Below are 19,867 nucleotides of genomic sequence, written 5' to 3'. Positions count from 1 at the left end.
TTCACATATTATCCTTTAAGAAGCCATATAATGCGTTGGTTAGGAATGTTTCTAGGATAATGAGACTAACCAGGTTTGAACACCAGGATCCCGACTTACTTAATTACTGTCTTAGAAAAGATACTTAAATTCTCTGAGCCTTGGTTTCTTCATCTGGAAAATCAAGATAATAATAACAGTGCCTTGCTGCCTGTTTTTCTTGAGTATACAATAGGACTACATTTCCCAGCCTCCTCTGCAATTTAGGAGCAATCATGTGAATGATTCCTGGTCAATGGCCAACTGATTCCTGGCCAACTTGCAAATGTGCTTGACACAGCAGTTAAGCATCTAAACTAATGCATTACCTAATTTATTGGTTGTGAGAATTAAAAGAGAGGAGGTTGTGTAAAGCATGTAGGATAGAACCTGGAACAAAGATAATAATGCTTAAAGTTTGTAGATGTTATTCTTAATCTGATCTGGACCAGAGTTCTTTGAAGCTACTGCAGGATTCAGAAGGGTAAAATTGATAAATCAGACTCAGCTGTTCCTTCATTCTTTCAGGGGTTTTTTATTGTCACATTAGCCAATAAGCACTACACTGGATATAACTAAGTAGAATACACACTGGTATAGGTGAGCAGGTGTCTAACACCTTGGGAGTTTCTCAAGTGATTATCCAAGGTGGAGTGGGCTTGGTGGCCCACACAGTGAGGTGTTGACAAGTCACAGCAGCCCAGAACTGCAGTCATTGTCTACAAAACTTTTAATGGGATTGGGAGCTGAGGGGGAAGGAAAGGCTGCATTAGATCATGTCTCTAAGATGTCATCTCAGTTTAGATATTATATATTTTCTTCCAGAACCATAGTTATGTAATAATTTTCTACTTCCATATTTCATTTCCTACCATTCCATGGTGTCTATTGGGGTTTCAAAATAATAGGATAGGCCATAACCTACTACATCTTTCTCTTTTCATAAACATGTCTCACTTTGCAAACTGACATGCATTCAGAGTTAGCTTTCTTGCCCTCTGTAGCTGAAAACCTGTCCTAGAATGCGGGCCCAAACATTGCCTCCAGAAGGGAAATCTGTATTACAAATGACTGTATTGACATTCTCAATCATCCCTCCAGACCTGAGCCTACCACAGTCTATTCCCCACCTTGCATTTTTTATGACACAACTATTGAAAAATTTGTAATTTATTTGTTTGCCTTCCTTTTCATTATGTGACTGTTTCCATTGATATAACCTGTGTGAGGGCCGAGACTGTTTTGTTTGCTGTGGTATCCTACCATGCAGAACAGTGCCAGTCACAAAGCAGACACTGTTGATGCATAATGCATACATGAATTTGCTGAATAATAAATGTTTATTATAAGTAGGTTTTCCTAGGCTTATTCAATTCTCTGATCAAAGAGCTTCTAGACCAACAAAGCTAATTGTGAGACTCTGGATCAAGTCTGGAACCAAGGTCAAGTTACCTTTAGAGTACCTGTTCGGGTGTGCAGACACCTGGAGTATTCAGACAATGTGACTGCACAGCCATAAAAAAAATGTTTGGGGATGAATAGAAACTTGTACATCAAGTTCTGTAAACTTCTGTGGAAATGAAGCTAGCCTATTGTCACTCTATTATATGCAATTCATCATTCCCTTTTCTGGCATCAGAAAAAAATTAGAACCTTTGGATTACTTAGCCTAGAGGAGAAAATGTGGAGATGAAATACAATCAGTTAACTAAAACAAGTCTTGGCAAACTCATATCAAATATTTTTTTGTTTAGGTTCATTAAACTAATGGATCCAAGCAAGGGTCATTCTACAACAAAGGATTTTGTGGCAACTTCCATCACAAACAAAAAAGAAAAAGGTGGGTGAATTGACATATGATTGAGGAATCATACCTAGACCCCATGCAGCAAGGCTCTTTGGTCATGAACTTCAGTGGAGTGTATGAATGCCTGGAATACACATGGATCAAACCTGGATCACTGAGCTAGGAATAAGAACTAACACATAAATAATAGAATTATGTCACATAAATACCTTTTTGAGCCATAACAATGGACCAAATATAACAAGCCTGAATTTCATAAAGATATCAAGGTATGAACTTGGGTTCAACAAGAACCAAACACACATCTGATCTAGCTAAATTCTTTTAAATAGGCCACACCATTCCCAAGCTACCCAATCAACATCTTGGATTCCTCAGTCTCTGGCACCTGACATAGCACCTGTTGGCCAAGGGTACCAGCTAACTCACACTCAACAAAATCTGGTTTCTCAGCTCCTGACCCCTTGCTCTATTCTCTGTCCTTTGATCTGATCATGGGCTCCCCTCTTCCACTATCATTCCATTGCCCCTCCTTTGACTGCCCTTGGTTTATACTCCACCCTCTTTGAGCCCAGTGTCTGAGACCCACCAGCACTTTTTCTGACCACAGGAAGCTCAGGGACAGAAAGCCTAGAACATCCACCAGTCCTGGCACACAAGAAGACAATACACATCGTTAACTAGCTACAGGTATAACACAAATGGTCTAAACATGAGACAGACTGATCAAGACACCAGTTCAGCCCAGAACCATTTTGCATTATTCATGGTCCTTAAGACTAGAGAGGTTGGTGACTCTTTGTCCACTCTGTGATGGTCAGAACATCTTGAGATAGACCTGCTTCTGTGTACCCCACAACCTTGTGTATCTCAAGAATAAAGGTGAAGAGATCTGAAATGATTATCATCCATCATTCCCAGAGAAGAAGAAGGAAGGAATCTCCTTATTTCTTAAACAAAATTAACTAATTACAAAGGTATGCTTAGTGCAAAAATTTGTAGAAGGTAGATAAGCAAAAACATATATGTATCTTCTTTTCCTTTCATTTTTATTTTATGCATGTATATTTATAAAACCTGGTTCATACTTGTTATGGTTTGGACCTTAAGTGCTTCCCAAAAGCCCAAATGCTGAAGGCTTGGTTGCCTCCTTGTGGAACTACTGGAAAATGGTGGAGCTTTTGGGAGATGTATATAGTGGGAGGGAGTTGGGAGCATGTCCATGGAGAGGATATTGGGACCTTTGCCTCTTTTCTCTCTTTTGCTTTTCAGCCACCGTGAGGTTAGCAGTTTCCTCTGCCATGTGCTAACTGCTATGGTATATTGCCTTATCACAGGTCCAAAGGCAATAGAACCAAGCAACTCTAGAGTGAAACCTCTGAAACTATGACCCGAAATAAATCTTACATCCATATAAGTTGTTTATCTCAGGTACTTTGTCACAGCAATGGAAAGCTCACTAACCTGGTACTTTAACACCACCTTTTTATATTGAGATGCTTTAACCATGGGAATGAATATTATGTATTCTACCCCAACCCATTGAAGACGTATCTTAGAACTTATTAAAGGCACAGAGAAAGGATTTTTTTTTATCAGTGGCAAAGTTTATTCGAGAAAGTAAAAATGAAGAGTGGGAGAGAAACTGGCTCTGCAGAGTGAGGTTGGTCCGAGTAAAGAGAAAAAGAGGGTAAGAGTAAAGATCAAAGTACACACTGCATCTGGGAAACACAGCATGGGCTAGCATGGAAAGTTTTGGTAGCCCAGAGAAGGGATTTTTGTCTTTAAACTTTAAGAAAATACCATACATACTTCCATGTTAATATGAATAGTTTTTTAAAAATCAAAATTGGCTCAAAAGGATGCCCACTTGCTAGTTCCTTAGCATGAGTCTCTGAATAGTGACCCTCTCCACCTGGCCACATATCCATAGTGGGACATGCAACCACTTCAGTTGTATGTTTCTTTTGTCAAGGGCAATCAGCTATCTTGGAAAGCATTCCACTCTCCCCAGGTTTTCTCTGATAGTGACTTAATTTTCTAAGAACTGAAATGCACCATAATGCAGCCATGCCCTTCAAGAATGGCTCTACTTCCTTACCTTTTCCACTTTGCACTTTTCCACCCCTGCTCCAGAAGGGAGGAGGTGCCCTTGGTTCACCATGGCCTGTCCTCTCTGCTCCTTGAGTTATGTCAGGTGGCTATCTTGGGGAAGGGCCAGAGGAATAATAAACACCATCTCCATACTCTCCTGGAAGGATGATAACTCCTTGTGATCTCAGGCTGGTTTCCAAGCTGTTTTCCAAAGTTAGGAGACCGGGCTGGGTTCCAAGGAAGGTCATACAGACCCATTGCTGGGCCCCACAGAGTCTCAGCCCTCAGCTTCTTCTCCTGGAAGGAGCAGAGGGAGAGAGGTAGTACATTATTTAGAACCTTTTCCTGTTTCTATCTGATCCTGCCTTCCTCTCACCTGGCAGAAAAACCAAGTTCCCCCAAAGTACCCACGTCAGCCAAGGCCCACTGAGTTTCCAGAAAGCAAGGGTCCTCGAGGACGTGGCCACGGATTCTGGAAAGAATGTGATTGAGTCCGAAATAACCTTTCAGGCCAGACCAAAGAACTCCTGCTTGCCCATTCAGAGCCACCGACAACCTCCCTTGGGGCCTGACTCCACTGGGCCTTTTGAATGCAGTGCCCTCTTGCTGGCTTTACCTGACTTCAGGTGCCATCTCAAAGCCACTTGCACTGAGAAACATCAGAAGTTCCCCTTCACAGGAGTCCAGCTGACTTGGCCCATATCCTCTTGTTTCTCATGACTCACCATGGCCTTCTTTATGGCATGGACAGTGTCTGGCTCCCCTTAGTCCCCATAGGCACTCTGCAAATGAGTCCTTATGCTGCATGCTGCCTGAGTTCCCTAGTGCCAGGGAAAAGCTGGTTGTGTTTATTTCTTCTGAGACTCTTCATAAACTATCCCTCTTCCAAAACACGCTTAATTCCTGCACCTTCCAACTCTCTGGCTCCTGGGAGCACCTGACTGAGCTCTGTTTCTCAGAATCAGGGAGCGATTTCTGGGTTCTTTCCCAGCACATGCCCATGCTCCACATGCTCACCCAACACCAGCTTGACCCCCATAAACAACACCTCCACCCCTCCCCAGTGTCATTCCATCACACGATCTCGATCTCACACTGGAGAGAAGCCTGAAGTGGCCTGCAGTGCACTCCGCATTTCTCATGGAGGCAGCTGGGCTCAGTAGAAGCACAGAGAACACAGGTGGGAATACCAGGTTCTCCTCTTCGCTTGCTGACTCTGGCATCTTAGCCATGTCTTGTCCATATTTCTCTATAAAAATAAAGTCCGTGCCTCCCAAACCTTTTCCAGCTTTATAACCCATTGTTTAAGTGAACTCATACATGAAAATGAAGACCAATAAAATAAAACAAACTGCTCTGATTGAAATGAAAAACCTCTCTTGCCCCTCGTTCCTCCCCTCCAGCAGCCCTTTTGAGAGCCCCTGGGAACCTCTGGGACAAAGTGTGAAAAATGGACAGTCACTGAGGACTCCTAGTGAGTTAACGAGCCCAACTTGGTGGGAGTTGAGGGAAGCAAATGATCACCAAGGAGAGGAGCCTGAGATCTACCCAGGGCCAGGATCTCCTGACTGCACACAGCACATGGGCCACATTCCAACAGTGCTTGGGCCTACTGGTTGTGGGGCGCTTTAAGAGCAGGGGCCACATTTTATTAATTCCTGTATTCCCACCTTGTACCACTGTGCCTGGATCAAAGCTGCTGCTTCTCTGTTATCTCTGCTGGCTCTGTGACATGAGTTGCTCCCCATGCCATTTCTAATAAAACATTCAATCCTACCCAGCTTTGCATCTAAGCTAGCTGTGTATATATCTGTCTTACCATTGTGCTGTAAGACTGTCAAAAGCATGGATGTCTCTCATTCATCTCTGTATCCCAATGAGTAGCACAGCTCCCAAGGTGAGCAGCTGGTGAATGTGGGTGAATTGAACCACTGAGAATATACAGATTTAGGATACTGCTGTCTTGGCCTGAAAAGTATAAAGCTTGCACCTTTCCCATGACTGACTCGGCAGTCCCACCCCTTCCTTGGCCCATACCATGTGTGACTTTTTTGGGAAGATGGCAAGAGTTCATCCCTGTCACGGGCCCACCCAAGTATTCACTCTTCACTGAGCTTGCTCCATCTCTACCTTCAGGTACACAGCATCCATTGGGATTTTCCCTTCATGCATTTGAAACTAACATCATTTCTTCCTTCTTCCCCCTATTTGAAATAACATAACATGTGACATAGCCTATCCAGTCTTGGTCTTTTCCCTTTTTTCTGAGGGCCAATTTCCTGCCAGTTAGGATCCTGGCTGGTAGCAGCTGGGCTCTGGGCTCTGACTTCTAGGCAGCTGGCAGGGATATGTATGGAATCTCCATGGTGTTTCAAGACAAGGACCTGTTGAACTCTCCCCTACATGACTTTGGTGTCACTCACTAACGACCCAGACCTATTCTCTGAGTGTGTGCTGGGCTTCAGGCAGGCTGCTTCCTGCTTTATATAGATTCTCCCATCAATGTTCATATCTTTAGGTCACAGGTTTTTTTTTTATCTTATCCATTTTGAAGATGAGGCAACCAAGGGTCAGCAGTATCAAACATTCTAAAGTTCATGATGATGAAATTAGAATATTAGAATGTGAACTCAGGACTTCCTCATCCCCAGCCTGCAGTCAGCCCAATAATAGTAAGTGAATGTTTCCTGAACACTAAACCATGTGCCCACCAGTTTCTAAGCATTTTATGTGTAACAACTTATATCATTCACGCCTCAGTCTAAGTGGACTACTATTATCTCCATGTTATACCGGATAAAACTGAAGCTCAGAGAATTTGTGTAATTTATCCATAGCAAGGATGCAGTCAATGGCAATGCTGGGATGTGTCCCTTCCTTGTCCCAGCAAGCACTAACCAACAACATGACACAGGCACTCGGGTTAGCCCTCCCTGCACTTCCAGACTCCTAAGCTTCCTTGTCTGCCCCCAACAAGCAGACCATAGCTCCACATTCAGGAACTGAAAACCAGGTGACTACTCATGTAGGCAAAATATGAGTAGAGCAACAAAATTTCTGGGAGGATGTCTTGTAATGCGATCCAAACCTAAAACTAAATAATGGGGGTGGCTATCTGCTCTGGATTATCCATGCATTTTTTGCTAGTGACCATATATAACAAGACCTCTGTTTAACACTGGGGATGGGAACAATGCCTTGATGTGATGTAACTTGTCCAGAGCTGAACTCCTGGCTTTGCTTCCAACATCTGCTCCTCTTAGTGTCTTCCCCATCTTGATTAGTGAGAAGTCCACTCTGCACCATGCGTTGCTCCAACAACCAATCTTAAGTTGTGCTTGGCCTGTCTCTCTGTCTCTCTGTCTCTCTCTCTATCTCTGTCTCTCTCTCTCTCCATCTGCAGTCTATCATCAAACCCCTTCAAAACACATCCAGAAGCAGCTGATTGCTCACCATCACCCCCAGCTACCACTCCAAACCAGTTTCCCTCCCTCAGCTCTATTGATGTCTAGGCTGGATAGATCTTTGCAAGGGAGCCAGTCCTTGGCCCTGAGATGGTACCCCCAGCCGCTACCTATGAGATGCCAGTAGCACCTCAATCTGTCCCCTGCTCTCCTATGTGGTGATACCCCAAACCATCTCCAGACATTCCCAATCATCTCCTTAGTTGAGAACCACCTATCTGGACTAAGCTGTTGTCAGCTTCCCTATGGATTATTACTTCAGCTAGCTACCTGCTCTCCTTAATGCTGTCCTGCTCTGCTCCATCACTCAACCCAGCAGCCAGAGGAGCTCTCTGAATCTGAGGTTAGACGGTACCCCTCTGCTCTTTAGCACCCTCCCTGGCTTCCTCATTAAAAGCCAATACCTTCAGTAGCCTAAAAATTGCTAGCTCATTTGCACCTGTCCGACTCCACCTTCTTTGAAAGGTCAAGCACATCTCTGCCTTAGGACCTTTGCACTTGCTGCTGTCTTTTTATAAAATGCTGTCTTCCAGATATCTGTATGCCTTACTCCCTCACTTTTTTCAGGTGTTTTCTCAAATGTAATCTGCATGCATAGACCTTTTCTATGCACTGTAGATGCAACTACATTTCTTACTACTGCGCTAGAGTTTCCTGTCCTCTGTTAGGCTCTGTTCCCTCTCACACAGCACTTACTACCATCTGGCATACTGTGTGCTATTGGATGTGTTGCTTGTTTATTGTCTACTGGGTGTGTTGCTGGATCTCTACCTTCTACTTACATAGCAGTCACTTACGCCACTATCAGATACTGAGAGGAAGGACCAGGTTATATTAAACTTCCTTAGAACATCCTTACATTCTGAGGGACATGGTTTGATCCATGAATATTCACGTCTATTCTAACGAGATTTATTCTCTATTTTTCATCACGCCATCCTTTAGATACTAGTAGAAGGGAGACGGTACTCTCATTTTACATGGTAGCCATTTAACATTTTCTGCAACCTTCAGAAATGCACTTTTTGTTTATGCACCAAGTCCTTCCCGTGTGTGGTCAGCGAGGGGTTTAGAGGATGAAATTAGGCATGTGATGTGATGCATGTCTATAGCATAGGGTGTACCTGGGTAAAACATCCTGGGAAGGGTGAAGTGACAAAGCAACAAACGAAGGGAGGGCAGTGGCTAGACAAGGGCAGGAGGATGGGATGCATGTATGAAGGAGGCAGTCCTCGAATGGGTCTGGAGGTGGAAGCAGGATGCTGGCAAGTAGAGAAAGGGGCCATGCTGGGACCAGAGGGCAGAAAAGGACAAAGGTGGAAAACTGACTGAATATGGAAAGGTGTCAGGAAGTTGAAGTAGGTAGGTGACAATGAGGTTTTAAAGGTGGGTGGCATTGGCACCAGAGTGCACACTTGGTGTGCAGTAGGGAGGCTGAGGGTGTGAGGGTGCAGGAGTCCCACTGGAGGGCTGGAGAGCTAGCAGGACCTTTGCTCTGTTGACCAACAGTGAACTTCTCTTTGCCTCAGTTTCCCCTGTGTCAACTTGAGTACATATAGGACTCTGCTCATAATACGTTTCTTTGAGGAGGGATAACAAAATGTATGCAGAGTAGTTAAAAAGCTACTAAACTGGCACACAAGCTCTCAAATGTTAGCTAATCTAATTTCACTATTTATTTTTACTCAATTCAGAAAATATTTCCCCCAAATCAGCACCAATGGCTTACAGATATTTAGTAGGAGATTCCTATTGGAGGCTGTGAAAATAGCTATAAAGACTCTCAATGAATTGGTAGTGACCTCAAGCCAAAACATAGAACTATTCTTTCTTTATTCCCTTCCCCTCCCTTGCATCCATGCACACACATGCATGTGTGTGTTTGTGTGTGCGTGTGTGTATGTGTGTGTGTGCGTGCCTGGTATTGTCCCTCTGGAGATAATCTCTGCATCAATGTGGACCAAAGAGTCGATGTGGCTGCTGGTTGGGGTGAAGAAAGCATGTAATATAATGTTGTGCATGAATTGATAAAGTCACGATTATTACTATAGATGGTACAAGAACAATGTCCTACTTAATTTACTCAAGCCCTTGAATTTGTACTTCCTTGGTTTTGTTACACAATGAATCAATCTTTACCCAGTGAAAGTGGATATCTATCTGAGCTGAGTATGTCCTACTTCTTAAACCTGGCATATAAAATAACCTCATTTTTCTGCTCATAGTGAAATCTATATGTTTTTAAGGTTCTACTCCTTGTTGAGAGCCTGCTTTCCTCCTTCCCCAAGAAAAACCTTTTCTATGATCATCTCAGCCTCCAAAGTCATTGGGAAAATTAAAGTTACTACAGCGAAAGTGCTTAGTGTCTGTCTTCAAACAAGACTAGCAAGTGCTCAGTAAATATTATTTATTTATTATCATTCCTACCATCAATATCATTCCTAGTATTTCAACTTGCCCCTTGGAATCAGATTGCAGTAAGCCACCTTGAGAAAAAAGGTGCTACACGCAGAATCATTGCTGAATGGATTGCTCATGGATATCTCAGCGCCTCTTCCTTCCTGACATCAGGAAGAATTGCACTAACTCAGCCCCTGTGGCTGGATGGAGCTCTGTGACTAGTTCTAGTCAATGAGTCCTGAATGGAAGGAGGAAAGGTCACCTCCAGGATAGAGCACTTGATTCTTGATGTGGGCTCCTTCCAGCTTCGTTTTCACTCTGCCATGGAGACCCACAATGTCTCAGATAATGGCAGCCCCTTCTGTCCCAGTCCCCAAGTGACAATGATGAGGTTGAGCACCAACTGCAATGAACATGTAGTTTGTAAAGAAGTGAATCTTTATTCTTTCAAGCCCTTGGGACTGCAGTTTGTTTGTTACTGTGACCCACCCTAGCCTATCCTGACTGATACACACCAATAACTTGATCACCCCAGAATAACCCATTGTATGTTGCCAAAGCAGGAGGGCATGGTTTATTGCTGATCCAAGAAGATTCTTCCCCAGTGGATGTTTCCAGGGTTTTGTTTCATTTCACAGAAAAAAAAGAGAAAGGGAAATAAAACTCTACCTCCTGGCATTGTGCTCATCTATAAGCTCCTAACTTTATGGTCATCCTTTGGCAATATTCCCTAGGTGACAAGATGGCCCATCCTCATACATATTCTTCATTCTTTTTTTAAAATTTAATTTTATTGGTACATTTTAGGTATACAATATAATGACATTGATCATTGGAAATTTTCACCTTTACATAATCTCTCTTGGTTCTTATTTTTTCCCCCTTTCCCCTGCCCTCACTTCAACCTCTCCATCCCTCCCTATTTACAAAGACTTTGTTTCCATTTTTTCAGTTCCTCATATTAATTCCATTCCCTTCTTTCTTTTCCCCTGCCCCTCCCACTTCCCCTTCCCCTTTGACCCTTTTCTTCCTATTTCACATTATCTATTAAACCTTTTAGTCCTTATTTTCACTTTCAGTTTCTCACACTAAAGAATCTATTTGGTATTTACACATGTGTCCTATTTATTTCACTTAAGAGTATCACATCAATGTGCATCCATTTAGCTATAAATATCTCCAATTTCTTGTTTTTTATGGCTGAGTAGTACTCCATTTTATTAAAAAAAACACACACACATTTTCTTGATCCAGTCTCCAGTTGATGGGCATTTGGCCTGCTTCCAAGTTTTAGCTATTACAAACTGTGCTGCTATGAACACGGGTGCACATATATCACTGTGATATGATTCTTTTAATTCTTTGGGGAAGATACCCAGCAGGGGAATAGCTGGATCAAATGGGACTTCCAGACCTAGTTCTTTGAGGTATCTCCATACTGATTTCCACAGTGATTGCACCAGTTTACACTCCCACCAGCAGTGGAACAGTGTTCCTCTTTCCCCACAGCCCGGCCAGCAATTTTTATTGGTTGATTTCATGACAGCAGCCATTCTTTCTGGGGTGAGGTGGAATCTCAGCTTTGTTTGCATTTGCATCTCTCAAATGACCAATGATGTTGAACATTTTTTTCATGTATTTATTTGCTCCTTCTACTTCTTTGTGTGAGAAATATCTGTTCATTTCAGATGCCCATTTTTGGATTGAGTCTTTAAATTTGGGAGGTCTGATTTTTTAAAGTTCTGTATAGATGCTAGATAGTAGATCCTTGTCTGAGGAACAGCAGGTGAAAATTTTTTCCCACATTGTGAGTTGTCTCTTCATATTCTTGGTAGTTTCTCTTGCTGTGCAGAAGCTTTTTAGTAAGAAGAGATCCCACTTGTTGATTGTTTGTGCTAGTTCACGGGCAACTGAAGTTTTGTTCATAAAATCTTTTCCTACACCAATGTCTTCAAGAGTTCTACCCAACCTCTGTTCCAGCTGGTTCAGCGTTTCTGTTTTAATATTTAGATCTTTAATCCATTTTGATTTCAGTTTAGTCCACGATGAGAGATATAGGTCTAGTTTAAATCTTGGCAAGTTGAAACCCAATTTTTCCAGCACCATTTATTAAAGAGGCTATCTTTCCTCCAGTGAGGGTGTTTGGCTCCTTTATCAAAGATGAGATGACTGAGTGTGTCTGGAGTTATTTCTGCATCTTCTAATCTGTTGTACTGGTCCTCAGGTCTGTTTCTTTGCCAGTACCATGCTATTTTAATCACAGTAGCTTTGTAGTATATTTTCAAGTTGGGGATTGTAATACCCCCTGCCGTGTCTCTGTTACCTAGAATTGCTTTTGCTATTCTGGGTCTCTCCTTGTTCCAAATGAATTTTTGGATTGTTTTCTCAAGGTCCGTGAAGTATACTGCTGGGATTTCAATTGGGATTGCATTGAATCTACATAGCAGTTTTGGAAGTGTGACCATTTTCATTATGTTGATCCTTCCTACCCAGGAGCAGGGGATGTCTGTCCATTTTCTGATATCCTCTTCAATCTCTCCTTTCAGAGTGCTATACTTTTCAGAGAAGAGGTCTTTGATTTCTTTTGTTAGATTGATACCTAGGTATTTCAATTTTTTGTATGCTATTATGAAAGGAATTGTTTGCCCTATTTCTGTCTCAGTGAGTCTGCTGTTCATGTAGAGGAATGCTATTGATTTTTGTGTGTTAACCTTGTATCCAGCTACTTTACTGAATTTGATTATTAAGTCTAGAAGTCTAGAAGTCTGGTGGAGTTGTTGAGGTCTCCTATATAGAGTATCATGTCATCTGCAAATAATGACAATTTGACTTCTTCATTTCCTATCTTTATTCCTTTTATTTCTTTCTCTTTTGTCTAATAGCTGTGGGTAATGTTTCCAAAACTATATTGAACAAGAGTGGTGATAGTGGACATCCTTGTCTTGTTCCTGATTTTAGTGTGAAGGATTTCAGTTTTTGACCATTTAGTATGATATTGGATGTTTGCTTTTCATAGATGGCTTTTATCAGATTGAGGTAGAGACCATCTATTCCAAATTTGTGTAGGGTTTTTATCATAAATGTGTGTTGGATTTTTGTCAAATGCTTTTTCTCCATCTCTTGAAATGATCATATGGTTTTTGTCCTTGGCTCTATTGATATAGTGTATTACATTGATTGATTTGTGTATGTTGAACCATCCCTGCATCCCTGGGATGAATCCCACTTGATCAGGGTGTATGATCTTCTTGATGATCTTCTGCATTCTGTTTGCCAGTATCTTATTAAGGAGTTTTGCATCTATGTTCATTAGTGAGATTGGCCTATAGTTCTCTTTTTCAGTTGGGTCTTTCTCTGCTTTTGGGAATCAAAGTGATGCTTGCTTCCAGGAATGAATTCAGGAGTATTGCTTCCTTTTCAATTTCATTGAAAAGTTTAAAGAGTAGTGGCAGTAGTTCCTCTCTAAATGTCTTGTAGAATTTGGCAGTGAAGCCATCAAGACCTGGGCTTTTCTTGGTTGGTAAGGTTTTAATTACATTTTCAATTTCATTGATAGATATTGGGTTGTTTAGAATTTTTAGGTCTTCTTCGTTCAACTTTGGTAATTCATATATATCTAGGAATCTGTCCATTTCTTCTGTGTTTTCCATCTTATTGGCGTATAGGTTCTTGAAGTAGATATTGATGATCCTCTGGAGTTCTGCTGGGGCCATTGTAATTTCATTCTTTTCATTCCAAATTGCATGGATTTGGGCCTTTTCTTTCCTTTTCCTGATAAGATTGGCTAATGGTTTGTCAAATTTGTTTATTCTTTCGAAGAACCAACTCTTGACTTCATTGATTTTTTTGTGTCGTTCTCTTAGTCTCCATTGTATTAATTTCTGCTCTGATCTTTATAATTTCCTCCCTTGTATGAGTTTTGGGGTTGTCCTGCTCTTCTTTTTCTAGAAGCTTGTGGTTAAGCATCGAGTTGTTTAATTGGGCTCGTTCTGTTTTCCTAATATGAGTATTCACTGCTATAAATTTCCCTCATAAAACTGCTTTCATTGTGTCCCATAAATTCCGATATGTTATATTGTCATTGTAATTTAATTGAAGGAACTGTCTGATTTCTTCTTTAATTTCCTCTGTGACCCATTGGTTATTTAGGAGTGTGTTGTTCAATTTCCATGTGTTTATGAAATTCTTGTGGTTTCTTTTGCTATTTATCTCCAATTTCATTGGGCTATGGTCTGATAATACACACGGGATAACTTCAATTCCTTTGCACTTACTTATACATGTTCTATGAGTGAGTATGTGGTCAATTTTTGAGAACAACTCATGTGCAGCTGAAAAGAATGTATATTCTGATTTTGTGGGGTGGAACATTCTGTGAACATCTGTTAAGTTCATTTGTTCAAGAGTTTGATTGAGTTCTAGTATTTCATTGGTTATTTTTTGTCTAATTGATCTATCTATTTGTGACAGTGGGGTATTGAGGTCCCCCACTACTATTGTATTAATGCATATATGATTTTTCATGTCCGTTAGTATGTTTTTTATATAGTTGGGTGCACTAGTGTTTGGTGCATATATATTTATGATTGTTATCTCTTCCTCTTGCATTGTTCCTTTTACAAGGATGTAGTGTCCTTCTTCATCTCTCTTAATCAGTGCTGGTTTGAAATCCACTTGATCTGCAAAGAGGATAGCTACTCCTCCTTTTTGGGGGGTTCCTGTCTCATGGAGTATTGTTTTCCACTCTTTAACTTTCAGTCTATGGGTTTACTTTTGAATGAAATGTGTTTCTGGCTTTTTTGGGTTTTTTGGTTTTTTTGGAACCAAGGATTGAACTCAAGTCCTTGTCCTTGTGCAGCAGCCAGTGAAACCACTGAGCTAAATCCCCAGCTCTGAATTAAGTGTTTCTTGTATGCAGCATATTGTTGGATCTTGCTTTTTGACCCATTCTGCCAGACTATTTCTTTTGATTGGTGAATTGAGACCATTAACATTGATGGTTATAACTGATATATATTGACTTATCATTGTCATGACTTTTTCTTTTTGTTGGATTCTCCCCCTTTATATTTAATTTCTTGTTGTGCCCAATGGATTCATTCTGCTGGGCTTCCTGGGGTTGTGATCCCCATTGTCTTTTCCTAGGATATTGTCTAAAACTTTTTGGAGTGCTGGTGTGGTATTCATGAAGTTCCTAAGGTGCTCTTTTTCATGAAAGTATCTTATTTCTCCATCAATTTTGAAAGATAGTTTGCAGGGTACATCAATATGAGTTGGAGGCTGTTTTCCTTTAGGGCTTGAAATAAATCACTCCAAGCTCTTCTTGCCTTGAGGGTTTGTGTTGAGAAGTCTGCTGTGATTCTAATGGGCTTTCCTTTGTATGTGATTTGTTTCTTTTCTCTAACTGTTTGTAGAATTTAGTACTTCTGTTGGGTTTCTGGAATCTTAACAATTATATTCCTATGTGTAGATTTTTTTTTTGATCGAGGCTAGTTAGAATCCTATATGCCTCACTTATCTGTATGTCAAGTTCTTTTCTCCTGCTTGGGAAGTTTTCTGCCATCACTTCTATGAACAGTTTTTTTATGTCATCCTCTCTCACTCCTGCTTCTTCATTGACTCTGACCAGTCTCATGTTATTCTTCTTTGCATCGTCTAGCAGCTGCTGGATTGTTTACTCGTGATCCCTTACAATTTTAAAGAAAATTTTGTTTTCCTGGTCACTAATTGTGATCTTATCTTCTATATCTGAAATTCTGTCCTCACATTGGCTCATTCTGCTGCATAAACTTTCAATGGAGTTTTTAATCTCCTGGAAATCTGTTTGCATCTGCTTTATCGATTCCATTTATATCCTATATTGACATTCTATCATGTTCCTCAGGTCCTCTATTTTTTTATGTTTGTCCTCTCTAGATTTATTAATCATGTCTTGCACTATGGTCACAATCTCTGCTGTTATCTGAGAAATTATTTCTGATTTCATTTTTGCCAGATCCTCTTTTGTTGTCAGTTCAGCAAGTCCAGGTGGTTGAGTATCAGAGTGTTCCATCTCATTTCCTTTTGGGGTTGCTGTAGGTGATGTGGAAGTCTGGCTTTGAGTCTTGTTTATGTGTCTTCTCATTTTGGCTGGGGGGTGGGGTAGTGGGGGGTGCTGCTGGCGCCTGCTTGGGTCACTGCCTCTGCTCTGGGAGCAGTGGTACGGGGTCCTGGAAGCCTCTTCCTCTTCAGTGGTATTGGTGGTATGAGAAGCCTCCTCCTCTGCACTGGGAGTGGTTCTATGGCAGCTGAGAAACCTCTTCCTCTGCCACATTCTTCATTCTTAACCTTGACATCAACACCCTGTCACCAAGCACAGTCTCACTCCTTCACCATGATATTTTGATACTCTTTCACCTCTTGGTCTCAGTGCATGCCATCTCAGTCATCAGCTATTTTCAAGAAATATTGAGCCTTCAAAGAGAAAGAGAAAGAGAGTTTCCAGTTCTTCTAATACTTGACTCCTTATGGAAACATGCTCAACCTCACCCACTAGTCTCTGAGCTCCAGGACTCATGAAATGGATGCCTTTGTAATGGCCAGAACTTGTCTCTGATTCTCATACTGGGTACCTTTCCCTTTCTAATATACCTTCATAAAAGTGAGTTAACACTTTCGGTGACCATTTCTGGGGACCACTTTGTAATTTTATATTTTCAGGTCTGTCTCCAACTGAACTGTGTGATTTAAAAAAATATATATCTAGGCTGCCCCTACCACTTAACACAATGCCTGGCTTATGCGGCCACCTTCACCTCACCTCACCTCACCTCACCCTCACCTTTGAAGGCCTAGCTCAGATGTCTCACACTACATGAAGGTAGGTGCTGCATCATATCCTCCTTTCCACCTGCTGCCCAGTATGGCAGGGACAGCCATTCACTCTTTGAGTCCCCTGCCTGCCTACTCTCATCAATGTCTCCCTTTGCGAATTGCCCTTCCTTGTTCATAAGCCTGTCTCCTCCTCATAGACTACCTCCTCTGTGAGACTGGGTTCTCCTGAAAGACAAGCCTTTCGATGATTTTTATCTGCTTCATAGTCCCAAGAAGTAATGAATCACTGCTCTCTCCTTGACCTTTGATGGATGTTTATTCTACTATCACACAAATATACAGCTTATATATCTACAAAAGTTCACACATCTAGTTCACAACTCAAAGTCTAATGTATGATCTGTACTGTAGGGAAAAAAAGGATGGGTAAGAAAGACTTTTAAAAAAACAGAAAAACAAAGACAAATAGGTACGAGTCTATGGCTGCCTACTGTTAACCTGGCCTTGTTACACTGTGGGTCTTATAGTTTCAGATGGACACTTTCAGGTTTCAGTTTGGCCTGTATGGCCCATAAGAAAAGGCACAAGATTCCTGTACAGTAGTCCTTGCAGGGCCCCAGGTGTAAAGGCCTCCTCAAGGAGGAGAACCTAGAACCTTTGCTTGCCTCTCACTAGCCCTGGTCCTGCCCTTGACAGTTCACCTTGCTCTTGAACTGATGGTTGTTAAATGCTTAACTATTTGAATACCCAGTGTGTTTGATGAGGTCCCTTCCCCCGCATGGTGTGAACACGCCAGTCCTGAGCATGCGGGGTGTGTAATGTCCCCTGCAATGACAGGCCACTGTTGCAAACATTCCTGATCCTTCCCAAGAGAACTAGTCAAGTGGTGATGAGACAGACATCTCTCCCCCTGCTTGCATAGGAAAGGGTGAAAGCAGGGGAATCAGAGCAGGAGAGGAAGAGTGCGGCAGATGTGCCAGGGGTGACTGTAATTGGCTGAGTGATCTGTGAACACATCTGAAAGCCCCTGGGTATACTCTGATGTAACTGGATGAGACAGGGAAATGATGAGCAGGTGGGGAGAGAAGCCAGTGTGGTGTAAATAATTCCAATGCCTCTGTACCTACAGAGCAGTAAGACCTGGGGAACCTGGTTTCTCACCTTTCCAGCATTAAACCTACTCCTCCAACACAAATTTACCCAAGTCAGTAAGTCTAGTCGCTAATCTTGAAAATACCAGATTTGTCTCTACCTCTACTCCTTTGTTCACATAGTGTCCAACCTTCTACACAGCCCTTCCCTCCCCCCACTGTTGGTTTTATCTAATCTCAGGAACCTTTCAAGATCTGCTTCTAGTGGTTGTTTTTCAACCAATCCCTGCTTCTGCACTGAACACCTGCCATGGTGCATTATTGTCCACTTGGACACTTAATTACATGCTGTCCCATATTATTTTAATGTTTTCCAGGTATCTATCTTGTCTGTTCAGCTTGACTCTACTGTATTCTCTTTGAGTTCAGAGACTTGATCATCAGTGTCTTTTTTTTTTTTTCCCAAGTGTCCTTGTCCCTCCGTGTACAGAAGTTTAATACTTACTGGCTAGGTGAACAAAAAATATCAATAAACAGGGTGTCTGTATACCTCCTATAATCCTGCCCAGATGGCACCTGTAATTTCTCATTACCATGTGGTTTTTTTCTAGTAATGGAAATATATTTTTTCTGATGTTTTAAGGCTCTTACTCCATCACAAATTTTTCTGATGTGTTGGTCACTGGAAAAGTACTCAGTACAGGGAAAAATGCAAATCCTCCACATAATTCGCAGCAAGATAAGAGACGCCACTCAATCCATTCTGACTCACGGGGAAGGAGGAAAAGAACAGTGTAGGAGCGGAAGAGTAATGATGTCAGGGGCACCATGGCTACCCCTTCCCCCAGTTCCCCTATCTGTTTTCTCTAGTTCCCACCCCCAAGCACCTGGGCAGGTAGATTAACCCAAATGAGTCAGCTTAATCCTCCCTTCCGCTACTGTTAGTGGTTCAGACGTGGGCACTTGCCCCAACTCAGACCAAAGAGTATGGAAAGGGTGTGTTCTTTATGCCTCTAGAAAGAATGAGAGTCTCTCAAAGCTTACTCCTAAAACCTGCCCTATTGTTGACTTCAATGAAATGAGCCCTACCTTTTAGACTTGTTTTCTGTCACCTCGAACCAAATATACCTGTAATCCATATAACCATGATGATAATATCTGTACTACTAAGTCACACAGTAATCAGGAGAGTAAAAGCTAACTGCATTAGTCAGGTCGCTATGATTTATTGCGTGAATATTTATTGCTGTGAGTCTCTAGGTTAAGATGACCTCCCTCATTACGCTGGACTTGAGCAGGGTCTTTAAAGTGTAGACACTTTTTGGGTTGTTCATCTCGGAAGTTAAAAAAAAAAAGTCTCCAGTGTATCAGAAAGCTTAAACATTTAGAACAGGACAGGAAATGCGACAGATACTGTACATGACAAATTTTCTAGGACGAAATGATCTACCTAAAACCTGGTGCCTAGCACAGCGTGTTAAATCACTGTTTTAAAATTTTATTTTCAAAAATGGATTAACCGTACGAAGCACGAAATTTAAAAGCGACAAAAGTGTACAGGCTGTCTCCAAGTGTCCCATCTACTTTCCTATACATTTTCTCGGAGCTGTTCATCTACACATCTACATGTATAAACATTTCCACACGAGTGTCGCCACTGCACACACTGTTTCGCATCATTTGAAAAAAGAGCCTAATGTATCCCGGTGGTCTTTCTTTTTAAGGCTGCAGAGAATTTCAGTCATAACCCAGGTTTCCATGAATGTGGCTGCGGTTGCTGATGGCCATCTGGGTGGCCTCGGATCCTCTGCGATGTCACACGGTGCTGTCACAAGGAAGCCTCGCAGGATCGGAGCCCACGCGGAGGATCAACTCCGGGGTGCACAACTGGCAATGCAATTAAAGGGCAAAGGCACTGGAATCTCATCTGTGAGGTCAAGGATACTGAACTCGAGGGGCTAATGGGAAGCCCCGCGGGGCCCCCCGGCTAACTGGTGAGGCCTCGGGGACCCACGAGCCGCGCGTCCGCACCGCTCCGCCCGTGCCCCGCCCAGGCTCCGGGCTGGAGGACCCCCGCACGTACAATTCCACGTGAGCCCGGGCCGGCGCGCAGAAGCGCAGCACGCATGCGCAGGCCGCCCCTCCGAAAGTAGGTCAGACTCCTCCTCTCACGTGACCCT

At 42.2% G+C, this 19,867-nt stretch overlaps 1 protein-coding gene across 1 annotated transcript in view; it reads left to right on the top strand.

Moving 5' to 3' along the window:
• The window catches only part of Stxbp4 (syntaxin binding protein 4), a 241,391-nt gene extending 221,868 nt beyond the window's left edge, over positions 1–19,523 (top strand). Inside the window, exons 19-20 of the mRNA XM_087202594.1 lie at positions 1,773–1,858; positions 19,412–19,523. Of these exons, the coding sequence (XP_087058720.1) occupies positions 1,773–1,858; positions 19,412–19,434 (109 nt within the window). The 3' untranslated portion in view covers positions 19,435–19,523. The remainder of the gene's footprint in view (positions 1–1,772; positions 1,859–19,411) is intronic.
• Positions 19,524–19,867: the final 344 nt, after the last annotated feature.

Source organism: Heterocephalus glaber, unplaced genomic scaffold (genome assembly GCF_053883595.1).
Source record: "Heterocephalus glaber isolate CG9 unplaced genomic scaffold, H.glaber_assembly_v1.0 deba00001773, whole genome shotgun sequence".
Taxonomy (NCBI): Eukaryota; Metazoa; Chordata; class Mammalia; order Rodentia; family Bathyergidae; genus Heterocephalus; species Heterocephalus glaber.
The sequence above is the reverse complement of the archived record's forward strand: the minus strand, read 5'-3'. Positions and strand labels throughout refer to the sequence as shown.